We start from the raw sequence: 16,798 nt of genomic DNA on the forward strand, positions 1-16,798 counted from the left end.
GATCCGCCCCTGCACAGTTACCAGCGGTCAGCTGCATAGAAAAGGATCCTGGTCCAGAAAGTAATATTAAATAAATTCTAACAACAGCTTATCAAGGTTAAACGTGCTGCTGTTGTTCAGCCGCTGGTTTCCTCTTTCTGGCGCGAAGTGGGCGATAAACAAAGAAGAGAGAGGGACTCGCGACAGAAAAGCCAATCAGCTGATCATTAAGCAGTTTCATGACTGAAGTAGCAACAGGAGAGGGAGGGAGAGAGAAGAGCCACTCGCTCCATATATCGGTTGTTAAGCTTAACGTGGGAATGCTTTACAAACATTCAGAGATGAACTTACACACTTGCTTTACTTCTCTCTGGGATCACTTCCTCGGAGATGAAATGCCAGTTTGGTAGGGAGGCTACAAATACACACAGCTGCTCTATCACGTGAGCACACTGCTCCAACGTGCTACGGTTATGAGCCGAGTTACGCCGTGTCGCAAGTTTTGTGAGGTGCTTTTTTGATATTTAATGGATTGGATTACATTTTTTATTCCTCTCCGATATCCGATCCAGTAATTTACGTCCGTATCGGACCAATACCGATACGTAATATCGGCTCGGTACATCTCTAGTAAAGACACATTATTGCTGTATTGTTTTTCAGTGGATTTTCTATCCTCAAGAGACACCAGACATTTCCACAATCCAGATGTATAAACAGCACAACAGGCCAGAGGAAGCATATGTAAATGTGATTTTGGGGGTGAACTTTGCTTTTAATTCTTTGATTCTTTTGAACAGATCAGCAGAGGCCCGGAAACTTGGAGAGGAACTGAATGAAGCCAGAAACAGAATCAGTAAGTTTTCTCATTCTTTTTGAAAAACACATTACACTCAAGAGCTGCGTAATGTTCAGGTGTGCAGTCTTCTGTCATAGAATAGAATAGAGCCCTCTATTCAAAAGAAAGATATAAATAGTAAAGACATCATCAGGAATTAATAGCAAACAGAAGAGAGGGATATATACAAAACAAGAGAAAGGCACACATCGGAGAGCAAATTGCTGGGAAGCAGTGCAAAAGGACTTGATCATCCTAATGGAAACTGAGATACAGTTGATAAGACGCTCCATTTAGTTCAGTGGTGTGTTCTTCTGTGTTTAATTCACCACAAATCAGCATCAGAAGAGCTAACATAGCATGAAGCAAGCTAAGACCAAAGAGCGAGCAGTTTGGAGGTTCATGCTGCGATAGCAACAGCCTTTCGCTATATGTTTCAAAAGGTTTTTTCTTTTTCTGTGTGTTCGGCGATACAGTGGTGTAAAAACAGTGTTTGCCCCTGCTCCTCACATGTAGGTTTGGATTTTTCCCCCTTAATAAGAAACACCTTTATTTACAAACTGCATTTTGTGTTTACTCAAGTTATCTTTGTCTAATAGTAAAATTAGTTTCATGATCTGAAACATTTAAGTGTGACAAATATTAAAAAAATAGGAAATAAGGAAGGGGACAAAGACTTTTTATACCACTGTATAGGAAGAAGCTGAAAGGGCGTTGATTTGATGTTGGGAAGCTTCTGTTGTTACTATGGCAACATAACGTCCTCAGCTCGATTAATATTTAATATTTAACTAGTTTCATATTTTACTTCACCTGTTTCTGTCTGACAATAGGCGACAATAATGCAGGTTTATTTTTCTTGGATTTGTTGTCTTGTGTCTTTACTTTTGAATATTTCCCAATTTAGTTATTTTGGTCAGTTATTTTAACAAGTTTCATATTAATACATTTGAAACAGCCTGTTACTGAAGAGTTACTGTTACTGAAGATTCCAACCTGTGCTTTTTACTTGGCTGTCACTCTTGTGCTCTTGTGTAATATCCATAACGGGTAAACTTGGCATTGACTTAGGCCAAAGCTGAGTGGTTCTAAGCCTTATGTTGTTAGTCTGGGACTATATTCACTACACAATGTGTGTCTTCTAAATGCCCACAAGTGACCCAAAGTGCAGATGAGACCGTCTCTGTCTCATCTGCACTTTGTTTCTTATTTCCAAGTAAATATTTTTATTTCTGGACTCTAAATGAGTCATAATTCAAAATAATTCTTATGTATTGTAAACTTGGTTTATGAGTTCATTCTCTGCCTGAAACAAGCTGAACTAGGAGTCTGTCATACTTCCATGTAACACGACATTCTATGACACAAGATGGGGCTTCCATTAAGAACAACGCTCTGAGAATGCAGAACATTTTGAGGAACTGAGCTAAATTACGCTAAATAGCAACAGACATCTGAAAACATTCCAGTGATAATTTTCTTGATGTAGGCTAGATGCACTGAGTAGTCTTCTTCTTCTTCTTCTTCTTCTACTATTAGTTATTACTGATCTCTCTTGTTTTTTTCTTTTGTTACTTTTGCGTTTCTTTATTTTTTGCTTTTTTTTTTTTTTTTTTTCATTTCAGTTTTGTGCAGGTAAAAAAAACCTTCATTTTAAAAACTCCTACAGCTGTTCCATACAGAAAAAAAAGGAAAAGCAGAGAAGGTGCACTTTAATATAGAAATCATAAAAGATGCCTTGTTAGAAGCTCAGTATTGTGTCATAACCTGCTGCTGTTTACAGAAACACTAAAAGCCGAGTCCTGTCGCCGCTGGCAGTGAGTTTAAATGATATTAATGTTTGGTTGAACTTTCCAGTAAACTCAGAGCAGTTAAAATGTGTTTTTATCTGGTTTGCGTTTACTACTGCAAGCTACATTTATAAATTTCCCTGCTCTGTCTGTGGCTCATTTCACATGCCGTTGAAATGGATAGGTTTACACCAACGCCTGGCATCAGCGCTGCCTCTGAGCACGCTCAGTGGTTTAGTAGCATTTGCCCGTTAGCACCACACATGCCAGTGCACACTTATCACCCTCTGAATTAATTTTTTTTGTCTTTAGCCTTCACTGCACGAGGTGCTGACACAGACGAATATGTCACATGTTATGCAGAAATCAACCCTGACAGCATGCAGATTATTAACTCTTTAAATGTGTTCTGCAGACCACACTGAGGCTGAAGCGAGGAAAAACTGGATTTTTACTAATTTATCCACATTCCTCATCTTAGTCAAACATCTCAATGCTGTCAAAGCTTATTACATTTTTAGGTGCACAGAGCTGCATTCTTCCTGGATGAGAGATGGTGTTTTTAGTGGCTGGAAAGTGGCTCGCTGTGTTTTAATGCCATCTTGGAGGGTTTGCTCGGAAACTTTACACCACCTGTGTCTCATGGTTAAAGGAGAACATGGAAACTTTTAGGATAATGTGCTTTTTTCTAAAGGACCCAACTTGAGGGTTAGAGGAAGGATCAGTCTCTAGTTTATGCTGTATTTCTTGGCCGCACTATGACTCTAGAGATCAGTCCTACTGCAGAGACGCATTCTGAAACCATAGGTCGAAAGAAGAGATATCTATTTAGAAAGTCACAGATGCACATCTTCTGTAGCAGGAGTATGAGACTGATGTGATTCTGAGCTCCCACTAAAGCAATTTGTGTGAAGTGGCGAGAATGAGAATCAGTACCTCAAAGTCTGAGACCGTGGTTTCATGGCTCCAGAAGGCTAAGCTTTTGATACACCTGTCAATCTATGTTTCAGTCATCATCGGTACTTGAGATCTGAGCAGTAGTCAGGAAAGTGAGCTCATGAATGCAGGTTTACACACAGGGTGAACAGTTTGGACATCAGGATGGAGCTCAGAATAAAGCCATTGCTCTTCTGTTTCTTTGGAGGTTTTCTGAGCATTCCCAATTTGGAAAGGGAGAAATTATATATGTTATCTGGATTGGGAAATCCTTGGAGGAACCAGAACATTTTGTTAGGGAGATGGATGTCTGGAATATCCTGTTTAGTCTGTTGCCAATGCTACGGTGCTATAGATACTGTATGTGCAGATTTGACCTAGATCAGTAAAACCACTGTATAAGAACATACATTCTGAACATTCTTATTTATTTTAATTTACTGTAGAAGAACCCCAGCTGTCATAGTCCGGGGGTGGTGGTTTTGGTTTTTGTTGGATTTTTCTTGGATTACTGTATTGATTTCTTTTATTCTACCAGATTGCAAGCTTTTCTGTGACATCTTTGAGTCTTTTCATTCTTTGTTTTACTTCATAGCTATTCTGGTGATGCCTTTCAGTTTTCCTGTGTTTTGTTTTATGTCTCAGTTTTCTGTTTCTGTTTTCTGCAGCACAGTAATACTTTGCCGTATTTTTACAAGGCAGCTACAGTTCCAAATGCATGTATGTGGAGGCAGGAGGTTGTCCTAAATCAAAATCATTAACGCTTTCTGAATATTCAAGTGGTTTGGTTATATATTTATTCCTGAGAAAAATTTCTAAATTCCAGATTTCTTATATAATGTTCCTAGAAAGACACGCCTCCTGTTTTTACACCAGTTTTAACATCCTTTGGTGGGGCAGTTCTGTTGTTTCTTACTTTGCTGAGGAATTTGGGCTGAGCATGTGACACCGTCTTTGGTATCACTTTGATTTCACCTTTGCTGAAGTGACTCACAGATGCAGGAAAAGTGAGTATGGAGCCAGAGATGTGCCACACTTTTTAGAACAAATACCAGAAGAGAAATATTGTAGTCTTTGTTAACATGAGCTGCATTTTACTGTGCTGACTGTTTCTGTGATTAATTCCTGTGCTATTAGCCGTATATATATTAAAGTGGTTTATAAAAAGTCCATAGTTTAGGTCAAAGCCTCAGTCAACAGCAGCATGAACCCAGCTGTCCTACAAAAATGGAGAATGTTTAGTGCAGCTCTCTGTTTAATAGAAACAAATCTTGCTTCCTGTGTTCTTGCGGTTCTTTATTTGTCTTGTGAATTTTAAACATTTACCAGATTACTTTGTGAATATTATTCTTCATCTACACATAGGTCAGATGCTGGAAAGCTGGGCTGCAAGTATGGTGCTCAAATCTCACCTCACTTTGGTATTTATGTGGCATATCACATTCAACCTCCCGGCCACAAAAATCACCAAATATTTATTGAGGCTTGTAGCTTGAAACCAGCCTTTAAAGTCGACAGCACGTCTACTGACGGTGGGGGGGGGGAGACCCTGTGTGGTTTGGAAGAGTTTTTGGTGTTGAGCTCACAATCTTGTCCTGGATGGAGAATAGAAGCACTGAAGTCTGCACCCCACCTTTACTTGACAAATATCCTGGATTTTTGTTGTTGTTGTTTTGGTCTGTTTTGGGACTTGAACTGGCTTTTGTGACCAAAAAGTTTTGATTCTTTTTTTATTTCTCTGATCATTGCTGGGACAGGTAAAAAGGTAAATCTGTTGTACATTAACCCTTTTGAAACCAGAGTCATATTGGGTATATGGTGTCTCCTCCCTCCCACTGATACCCTGCAGATCCTGAAGAAATAAGAGATATTTGTCCCTTGGCCAGTATTCAGTCTTTTACTGTAAACACAGTTCACACAGTCACTATTGAACATTTTCTATCTCAAACTTTGGCTGCATTTATGGTAGGTGTGGTATGGTATTTAGTTGTTTAGGTTATTAGTCTAATCCTGGTCAAAATCATTGAATCAGATTGTCTGATTCAGGCACAGACTGTACATAAAAGTTAGATGTAGCAGTGGTGTTGTCACCTATTGTGTTGTTTTGGAGCTTTTTACCTGTTGCTTTCTTGTTTTTTGATTGTTTTTGTTTTGTGTTTGAGCCAGAAGTGACCATGTTTGAATGGGACACTGGTTAGCTTGGATGGCTACATGCAGTTCAGTTTAAATTATAATATGTATGTAACTTTGTAATTTCAACATGTTGTCGCCTCTTGGCCAGGACTCCCTTGAAAAAGAGGTTTTTAATCTCAATGGGACTTTTCCTGGTTAAATAAAGGTTTAAATTAAAAAAAAATTCAATCCCATTCAATTCTATTTATATAGCGCCAGATCACAACAACAGTCACCTCAAGGTGTTTTATGTAGTAAGGGAAGACCCTATAATAATACAGAGAAAACAGACAAAACCCAAATAATCATATGATACCCAATGAGCAAGAGCTTTGGCGACAAAGGGAAGGAAAAACTCCCTTTTAACAGGAAGACGCCTCCAGCAGAACCAGGCTCAGGGAGGGACGGCCATCTGCCGTGACCGGGTGAGCGGAGGAAGGCAGGAGACAAAGACATGGATCTATAGACAGTAACTTCACCAACTAAAACTGGAGCATACTTAACATATTTCTTGGATTGTCTGCAAATGAGCCACATTTTTGTCAGACAGCTGCATTAAAAGTATTCAGAAAGGTGTCAAAAACACTGGCTGCGTTAGAATCCACGTTCCTAATAATACAAACTTTATTCCTTAAAAGAATTTTAAAAAAAGTGTGTTCTGCATACAGGCTGCAAAGATGGTTAGTTCAGCTTTAAAGTTTGATTTGTAACATAGGAGTCTATACAGTACTCACTTTTGTAGCCCACCTCAAGTGGACATTAGAAGAACTGCAGTTTTTGTAGTTCATTTTTCAAACCCATTTTAAAGAGATCGTTGCTTGGGTGCAGTCCATGAGCCTTTAAGAGAGATGTGTGACGAGTTTACACAGAAGATATTTGGAAAATTTATGGCTAAATAAAAGGGTGGGGCCATGCAGGGGCTTCGGGCGAATATAACAGATCTGTTAAAGAATACTTTGGCCATGACCATGTACGGATCAGAGTGAACACAAAAGCCAACCAAAAAAAATGTGCTTTTTATGTTGCCTTCACGTGCTCCCTGCCCCTTTTTTGTACCCTGTCATCATAGCGTGGTCATGGCATAAATATTTTTTAATCCTTTTATGTTATTATGAAAGGGGTTGTGGGTCATGTTTGAGAGAGCTTTGTCTGTTAGTGAAGTTTCAGGCTGCCCACCTCACCACAACGCGAAGCCACAGGGCGTCTCAGTACATCTACATTTTCAGCTACCCACACACAACCCAGCTTCATACTCCATAGGCATTTGGAAAAACACTGTCATCATGGGCACACTGTGTCAGGGCTGCTCATTTGTAATGTTTCACATCATCCATTCATGTCTCTGCTGTCTACTGAAACCCTCAGAAAAGTGGTCCTGGAAGACGAGCTGGTTACACGGGCACTTTGCAAACAGATTTAACGTATTCCACAGGAGAAAGCCGAGCAAGAGCTCTAATCCAACCATTTTGTGGCGTCATGTGAGGTGTTACAGAAACCCACACCCCCTTTTTTCCCCCACATACTTCATCTGGATTTCCCATTTTCTGATTTCCACTTGAGATAGGGTTGTATTATACAAAGAGCTGCAGCACAGCAGCGTCTATAAGTGAATGACACCTGTGGGACTTGTGTGGAAACACCACAGAAGATACTGCCATTCAACACTGCTTTTATCTTGTAGTCTGGCTCTGATCTAAACATGAAATTGCATCCTGTGTTTGTCTTATGGCAAAAGCATCCCTGGACATTTTTGTCCCTTTACTTACAACTGTCTTCTACTACCGAAGTGGTTTATTACCAATTTCTCCAACAATGTAATTAAACACTTCAGTTCAGCAACAGTAAATGACTTGCCCATATGTGAAGGCTGCACTATAGCCACAAGAATCAACATTCACCCGAATGCCTCCTCCTTGTTGCTTCTTTGCTTACTGACTATGGAAGTTTATAAATCAGCACCATGTCCTATCTTGACTATTGTTCTGTTTTGATGTATTTCCTGCAGTACTGTATAGTAGATAATCATAATAAACTTGAGAAAATTTTCAACTTATGAACTCATTGTATATAGAAGTAATCCCTGTGAGGCCTCATACTCCTCCAAACACTGTTTCACACAGTTTTTTCCTATTCTTGGCTCGATATGATGATGATGATGATCATATAGATCTTAGGCAGAGGATGAACTGAGAGGCTGTACTCACGCACTTTATAAGATAAATAAGGTAAATATGAATTATTCTGAATTGTAAGTCATGCAAAGCCAGTCTAGTAGAGTTGAAGAGTAAAAATAAGAAGTTAGAAATGTGCAGAAAAGGTTAATCATCTGGAAATAAATCATAGGTTCAAATGTCTAAGAAGAATAGAGTTTGACAGGCCAACTCCAGAGGGAGCTTTAGGATTTGCGTGAGATTGTTGATTACAGCTGAATTACAAAAACGAAGTGTGAGATTTGAAAGAACTGTTATGGATAGAAGTTTAGCTGGTGCCACTCTCAATCCTAGATAAATTGGGAGAGAGCTTTCGGAGTATCTTACCAAATCAAACATGCCGATCATCAAGAATAATGTTTGAAATAATGTTTTTTTCTTCTGGGTTATAATGAGGACTCCCTGTATTAGGCAGCACATGGGTTTTAACTCTTTTGCATTGCAGGCGTTTTAAGTAGGTGAATGACAATCCAAATGTTTCTTCATAAACAATGTCATGCAAATTTTACTCGCTTGACTTTTATGAAATCATGTGGAACCAGGCCACTTTTTTTAAGTTATGAAGCCCAGTGGCCTTGGAGATTGATGTGCTTTGAGTCTCTTGATGGAAATTAAAAAATGTTGTTGTCGTTCTCCTTCTCTCAGCTGAACTGAAGAAGCAGCTGGATGTGCGGAGGAGACAGAGGGCCGCTTATGGTAAAAATTATTTATAACTTCTGCCCACACCAACATCTAAACAACAAACATGTGAAGCAATTCTAATTCACCACATTTCTGCACATTTCTTGCCTTTGCATTGGAATTGCAGCTTGAGGAAGTATCAGGTCTCTTTATTATCATCTTTTTGATATTGAACTCTTCTCAAAACAGGATGATAAACGCTGAGCACATTGTGGCCCCTTTTCAACTGTTGCTGGTGGCCACTTCAAAGCTTTTGCAGCAAGCCTCAGTGAATGAAAGCTTACTGGCCAAAGACTGGGCGGCTCAGGCTCTAAGACGCCTTCATTTGCTCCATTCTGACTGTTTTGATCAGTGACATAAAACCTTTGATGAGGAAACCTGGTTGCAAAGCATGCAAACACCTCCCACCCGAAGGCTTTTCTTGTTATTTGGAGTTCCGCATCAGAGAGCTCTTCACAGCAGCCTGGTTTCCATTATCCGAGGCCAAAAGTTTAAATGCTTTCTTTGAAGCCAATGGACTCATGACACACACAAATTCTCAGCTTCTAATCTTGCACTTGTCATTTTATAGAAAACATGACTGTGTTTCTTTTTTGTTTTTAACTCTTTTGTCATCTCTGCAACCTGTCAATTCTACACCACAGGTGTCATGGAAAGTCACACAGGGTCTGAGGAGGAGTTTGACCCAGCTGAAGAAAACCTCTGCAAGCACATTGAGGAAGAAAAAAAAGGGTGAGTTTGTAGTGCTTTTTAATGAATTACTATGGCAGACCCTGCTTGCATTGATTGGATACAGCAAATCCTTCGTAACGTGGACAAAAGATGAATGCGGTACCGTTAATTTCTCCTGTCAGTTACAAGAGCATCGTTGGCCGTCTAAAAGTGCTGAGGACCGAGATTGAGCATCTGCAGCTGTTGTTGGAGAGGTCAAAGGTCAAGCTCCAGAAGGACTTCCATAAGTGGTGGAGCCAGGAAGCTTCCAGTCTGCAGGTGGCTGAGCTTACCTTCCTCTACCTATCCATGTGACAACACCACATAAAGCATCTGGGAGCCTGATGTAAAGTCCAGGGAAGAGTGTTAAAGACGTGTCTGACATTAGCCTTGTCTCTGGGTTTTTGTCTTTCTGTTTATGGTGGTCTTCCTTCGTTTGTTTTCTGAATGCAGGGCTCTGTGGTCGTGTAAGTTGATATGCATCTGTCTTTGACTTGTGGGGCCTTTATGGCACCAGTGTGACCCTTGCAGCCTCTGTTCAACATCATGCTCAGTGGGTCCTGGGGGGAAGATATGTAGGAGGCAAATACACACAAAGACATTTTCATGGAACTCTTTGTGACCTAAACAAGAGCCTGGAAAGCAGCTTAGGGGAACAGCAACAGATGATGGACAGTCCCAGCAGATAGCATTAACAGGAACAAAATGTCACACAGTGGAGGCAGCCAGCTAAACATAGTGGAGAATAGTTGCCATAACGCTATAAATATTGCATAAATTTTAGTAGCTAAAGATTTAGCTATTGAAATTGTTGGCTAACAGTCTTTAACAGACATGTGAAGAATAAAGTTTCCATACAGCTATGTACTGCTTCCATAGGAATTCAGAGGCTAAATAGCTGATAATCCAATTCACTAATTAATTATCAGGATGTGTGAGCATGTTTATAAAAGCAGGAGCCTTGGCATTTTGCCGGTCTGGAGCATTCAGATGTGTGTCAGGACAATGCCGCAATGTTCGCAGAAGTGGACATCCCAGGAAATTCACCCCAGGTCCGGAGCACTCAGCGCTCAGCAAAACTGTAAAAACACCCAAGAGCTACATCTCAGGCAGAGTCAAATGTGAGACCATCTGTCTCACAGCTAAAGCTTGGTTCAAACTGGGTCACAGAACAGGACAACGATCCCAAGCACAGCAGCAAATCTGCAACAGAACGGCTGAAAAAGAAAAGCATCGCGGTGTTGCGATGGTCCAGTCAAAGTCACAGTGAAAAAGTTCACAGTGTAAAGTATAGTGTAAGAAAGCGAAAGATGGAGGAATTAATATTATTTCCCAAAGTATAGATACTAGAAAAAATTCAAATATAATTCATTCAGATGTACCTTTAACCAACTTTTGAGCTTTTACCGTATGATGTGTAAGTACTTTACCAGTATCTACATGGCTATATCTGTCTGTGATCTCTGTGGGTAATAAGAGATAAGTCTTCACCATATGATGAAAGAATATGTTTGCAAAAGTTTAAAGAGAGAAAAGCTGATAAAATTTCATGTCTAAAACCAAGTTAGACTTGTCTCTCCGCTCGCACGCTTTCCTCAGCCTTGATGGCTGTCATGTGGTTGGTTTCGGAAACCAACTGCATAGAAGATGTTAGGCACCAACATGTGATGAGCAGACGTCGCTGGCTGCCGCTCTTTGGTTTTGATCTTATGAATGGAGAAGAATATCTCATTCACATCTGAGAAAAGTTTGGAAATGTGTCACTGAGTGACGAATGGGAAGCAGAGGAAATCCGACAGACGGGCCTTACACATGCAGTTTGAGTCCACAAAGCAGGATGTCCTTTTTCGTGCCTGTATATATTCATCAGCTTTGTTCACACGTTTATTGTTCTGTTTTTGTTCTGCACACATGCGATCGCTTAAACTTTGTGTTATGGCAAAGCCAGAAGACACAAAATACCTAAGGTTGTCTGGTCCTTTTAAAGAGAACTATGGCCACATTGCATTTAACTGTTACCAGGCTGGCATGATGTTTTTTGTAGAGAAGTGGTACAGAAATATTTCAGTAAATTAACTTTTCATTATTTGTAACCAGGAGTCTGAGCCAGAGGCTGCAGCCCAAAGTCACACCGGGACACTGAACAGGACCATACAGCCATCTACACCTCGAGCTCCGGGATTTGGGTGAGATTGCTTTTTGCCCAGCCTTGCAAAAGATGTAATAAAAGTCTGGCCAGTCGGCTGGTATGCACTCTTAATATGTGTGTATTAAATAGACATTTTTAGCTTCCATTCAGCTCACACACGTATCAAAACTAGCAAAGTTATAATGAGAACTACTCTCTTTTTACTGATTTATTAATAATATTATAGTTTCCTTTTCATTTCCGTGCTTGTACACTTGATTTTTAGCCAGCAACCTGCAGCTTGTTTCTATGAAAACCTTTTTTTTTACTTTAATAAATAGCAAACAATTGCTGGAACAATGTTAAATCAATAAAACAATGTTTTTATGTGAAAGATGCAAACAATACTAAAAGACATAAACTTCATCACAAATGTTGAAAATGATTAAAGAAATTATTAACCACCATTTTTTTTTTTTATAAGGAATATAGTACAAGAACTAGAAAAATGGAGCTGAGAATATGGCAGCTTTAGTTTTAGCTCAGTGAACTTTGCAGAAACTCCATTAACAAAATGTTGCTACAAACTATTTTTGTGTTGTAGCTTCCTCTGGTGGTTGGCTCATGTACATGCATGCAAACTTTAACTTTCCTACAGATGATATAATGTTCTGTGGTATTTTGCTGTCAGTCTTCATGAAATACTCTTCTAATTTTAATTAGGGCTCCTGCTCTCAGCAGTACTGTGAGAGACTTGCCAGCAGGCCAACACCTGAATCCAGATCCTTCTATCTCTGCTGAGGAGCTCAGGTCAGCTACGCTTCACTGATCCTCTCATATATATATATATATATATATATATATATATATATATATATATATATATATATATATATATATTTTCTTTGAATTTCAGAAGTTTTACCCTTGAAAGCAAACCTCCAGGACCAGCTGTGCCAGCATGGCACAATAAGCCTGTGAACAAGAAGGTGACAGACTTCACCCCTTCTTCTGAGTGGAAGTATGTGAATCACAACAAAGGTTGACAAATATTACAATCAAAAGAGGAGTTTTAAACTATTTCTGGCCAAAATAATCTTTTGGAACAACATATTTAGGCCCTACAGTGTCAGTGACACAGCCTTGTTAAGTATAACTTTGTTTTTTAACATTACCAGTTGGTGTAAATTTATTTATTTTTACATGTTACTAAAAAATATTTTATTTTCTTTTGTCACATGTAGCTACGTTGGGGTTTTTATGCTTATTATCGTGTGCCCTTTAACTTTGAATCTTTATTATTAACTTCAATCTTTATTATGTTTTTAGTTTTGATGACATCGTTGAACTAATACTTACAAATAAAATGCTTACATTTCTTAAATCTCACAGGGGTTCCTGTGAGATTTAATACAGATTAATGAACATAATTATGGGGGTGCATGTATTCTATTCTTTCACTTGTAAAGAATAAAGTGACAGAGCTTGATTTCCAGTATATTCTCAGAGTTCTGCCATTTAACATGTTCAGAGAAACTCTTGACTTCACTCATATCTCTTTAGAAATAAGAGATATCACAGTCCTTGTATTGTCTATTGTTTATTTTTTACATTTTTAAAACAAACTGAAAGTTCTTTGGATTTATTGTCGACATTTTGAAGTGCGGACAGCACTTAAATCTGTACATAGACGTGTAGATTTTATAGCTTTGCAGTGTTTTTTTTTTCAGTCATGAGCACGGCTATGATTTTTTATATCTTTGTGAAGTAATGTCTACAAACTGTGCTAACAAATCAAACAGGCCTAACTGCTGCCTGAGCTACCTTTTTACGATCACAGTTAAACACTCGTGCTTTTGTTCCACCAGCACAGAGACTGCATTGTTACCTGTTTCTTATAAACCTCTGGATTACGAATAGTCAAGAATAACAGGACTGCTGGGTTGTTAAAGCAATGAATGATGATGGCTGCCTGTCACAGTAACTATTCATACATTTCAGGACCCTCACCTCTGCCACCGTCTCATCCTCTATTCCGCTGACTGGAGACCAGCAAACTGATGCTGACATCCTGGCCTTTATCAGGGCTAGGCAGAATCTCGTCAGCAGGGCAGGTAACACACACAGATACACACATGCAAAAAACACACCTTAAGCACAGTATGCATTATGCATTCAACACCGCCCTCTGCTGGCCTGACAATAAAGTTTAGCTTCTTTCAGGACTTTTCGTAGCTTTCTTTATCCTCGTTTTCTGTCCACTGAGGGAATAAAGGGACTTGTTGCTTCCACTTCTCTGTCACAGTGTTGCATTATGGTCACAGACAGCATACATATATGGTGGACACTCCCTTTCACAAAGCCCTGAGGTTTATTACAAACCTTACTTACCAGCTTACATTCACTACAACTTAGGGAGCTAGTCTTACTGAGCGAATTTGAGGTTGAATTAATTCAATAATTGCTTGAACATTAATATTGAATACAGTATTTTTGCTGTATGGATTCATGTGTGTTACTTGAATGTATTGCCATCTCTCTTGGTCACGACACTGTTGCAAAAAAGATTTTTAATCTCAAGAGTTATCAAGAAAATAACTGCTGACTTTCTTCTTGCTTGTTTTCTTGCTTTATTAGTTTATTAAACTGTTTTTCTTCGTCTTTTCTTCCATCATTATAGCTTTCTCTACTAAATGTTTACTAACTTGTTTCCTTTTTCATTTTACTCTTTTATTCTTTGCTTTCTTTGTTCATTACCTGTTTTCTATCTTTCTTTCCTCGACTTTATTTGGGCACTACCAGTGTCAATTTTTACTCTTTCTATATTTATGTGTATACATCTTCCCAAAACACCTTCCAAGACACTAGTGCGTTCTGGGAAGTGTAGTAACACTAGCAAAGGCAAATGAACATCACCACACAATAGCTTATTGTAACTTTTTCTTTGTTTTCTGAATTTCAGGCAAACATCAGCAGTGATGTGTTTCAAGTTTGACCTCCACGTCTACCAGTTGAAATAATTACTCATGACCCGGTACATGGGTACAAGGCTTCTCCAAGAAATACAACGCACACACACACACACACGCAGATATTATGCCTGCTGTCAAATGCACACACTCAGTTACTGGCTTCTTCCTGGTAATGACGTGATATAATGGTCATGAGTGGAAATCACAGCCTGCTCCAACTGTTTGACAAATGTTGTCTCAAGATATCAGAAGGAGCGGCCAGTCGGAAGCCGGCTGCTCCAGTTTGTGGAAGTAATGAATGATAACTATGTAAATGATGCAGAAACAAATAACTTTCATATTTCCATCTAATTTTACTTTATTCAAAAGAGGTGTAAAAGTGTATAATATCTGGACATTTTCCTATTTAAAATGTACAAAAAAATGAAGCAGAATTGTGCGATGCTACGACACACACTACTGCTGTTCTTACTTCTGAGTTTCTTGTTTTGTGTATTAGGTTTAAACTCTCCACTCTGCCTGCCTTGTGATTTAAAATCCACAGATCATAGCTGTTGATGCACAAAGCTCATTTTCTTTTGCCATTTATATTAGTAATCTTTTTTCATGAGTGCTTCCTTATTTCTCTTTGATAATATGTAATAGGTGTAACAATGGCTTTTTTTCCCTTTGGAATTTAACTGGAAAATTCCATCCTAAAAAGTGGAAAACCACTGTCAACTACAGTTCTAACAGCTCTTACGTCTCCCTGAAATTTGAAGATGATCTGTATGAGATCGTATAAGCAAAAACAGTTTTTGTGCAGCAGATTTAAAATTACATCAGGCATTCACTCTGACCCTCAGATAGTCTCTCAGTCTTGTTCTCTAAAACTTAAAGACTTATGGATTTGATCAACTGGTCCCTTAACAAAATTGACACCCTATTCTTGATGAGAAGCCTGGGCTTAGGAGAGCCCGATTCTCCTGCAGAGATGTTTGCTGCTGGATATGCGATGGCCGGTTGCGTCGCTTCCTGGCGACACTCTCGTTGGACAGCATTGAACGAGATCTACCTATTCTGGACCATGATAACAGAATTCTGGCTGATTGGAGCTGGAGCGGACCTGGCTTATCGAAGAACAAAGAAAGCGGTTACAGCTGTTCAAAACCCCACACGGTTGGTCAACACGATTGACCATGGGCAAGCCGTGAGTACTCAGACTGTGTTTACTGAACGCAATATTGATAAGATCTTGGAGAAGCTCACGGCTCTGCATCGGGAATTGAGAGACCTGATGACCAGTGATGGACATTTAGACCAAATGTGAAATTGGAATGCAGTTGTTAATTTGAACCCAAATGACCATCTCCTTCATGCAGCTACTCAAGGCCAAGACTGCCCAAAACAACAAAGGACTGTATTTTGACTATCTGCTCCTATACTTCAAGGTCACCTGCATCACCTGGAGGACTGTTGACTTTTGCTTAACCGGGTGAAAGGACACTCTTTCAAGTTGAACACAGGTTACACACACACACACACACACACACACACACACACACACACACACACACACTCAAATCTCATTTACACAGACACCCCCACCCCCCCACCCCTCCCAATGCCTCCGAACCATTACTCCCATCCGAATTAGGCAGGCGGATCTGTCCAGCGCTGGAAGACTGACAGCAGGACTGGGCTGCTGTCTACATGGGTTGACTCCTGAGCCCCTCCTTCCCTTTGCACCTAAAGCCACCTGTGTCTGTATTCACCTGTCACTAAAGAAGCCACACCTCTAATTAATGTAAACTTTAAGCCTTAATATGTTTGCAGGCTGTAAACATATCTATTTCTGCTATGAAGTTTGACATTAACATAGGAGTTACTTTTGGAGCCAGCACCAAGTGGACGCTACAGGAACTGCAGCTGATCTGAGCTGCTGTTCAGGGAAATGATCCCAGCATGCACTGTGCCAAAGGTAAAGAAACACCCATGGAGAAGTGTCCAGTCGGTAAAAAGCTCTATTCAGATTGTGTTACAAACTCTTCTTGTTGGATTCTGAACTAAATAGTTATTATTAGACACAGAACACAGAACAGTGAAAGCTCTTGACACACCCTTCATTTCTTTATATTATACTTTCAAGGAGGAATTGATTGAAAGAGTTACTGAATTTCGTTTTTTGGGTGTAATAGTAGATGAAAATTTGACGTGGAAATCTCATATTGAGTATATTAGAAAGAAGATGGTTAAAAACATTTATATTTTGGGAAATGTAAGAGATTTATTAGATTATAAAACAATGCGCATTTTATATTTTTCATTGTTTTTCTCATATTTTAGTTACTGTGTTGAAGTTTGGGGGAATACATATGAGAATACTATAAAACCTCTAAACT

General features: G+C 39.3%; 1 protein-coding gene across 2 annotated transcripts in view; it reads left to right on the forward strand.

The window, feature by feature from the left end:
- Positions 1–15,996, forward strand: part of kif6 (kinesin family member 6) — a 77,966-nt gene extending 61,970 nt beyond the window's left edge. Inside the window, exons 15-23 of one of the 2 annotated variants that reach the window (XM_084915141.1) lie at positions 780–835; positions 8,571–8,621; positions 9,251–9,338; positions 9,461–9,596; positions 11,415–11,503; positions 12,169–12,255; positions 12,362–12,466; positions 13,447–13,559; positions 14,408–15,996. In XM_084915141.1, coding sequence (XP_084771267.1) covers positions 780–835; positions 8,571–8,621; positions 9,251–9,338; positions 9,461–9,596; positions 11,415–11,503; positions 12,169–12,255; positions 12,362–12,466; positions 13,447–13,559; positions 14,408–14,424 — 742 coding nt within the window. In that variant the 3' untranslated portion in view covers positions 14,425–15,996. The remainder of the gene's footprint in view (positions 1–779; positions 836–8,570; positions 8,622–9,250; positions 9,339–9,460; positions 9,597–11,414; positions 11,504–12,168; positions 12,256–12,361; positions 12,467–13,446; positions 13,560–14,407) is intronic. The other variant, XM_084915142.1, reaches the window with a different exon arrangement.
- Positions 15,997–16,798: the final 802 nt, after the last annotated feature.

This window comes from Perissodus microlepis, chromosome 19, assembly GCF_051167445.1.
Source record: "Perissodus microlepis isolate ML-2025 ecotype Zambia chromosome 19, ASM5116744v1, whole genome shotgun sequence".
NCBI classification, from domain to species: Eukaryota; Metazoa; Chordata; class Actinopteri; order Cichliformes; family Cichlidae; genus Perissodus; species Perissodus microlepis.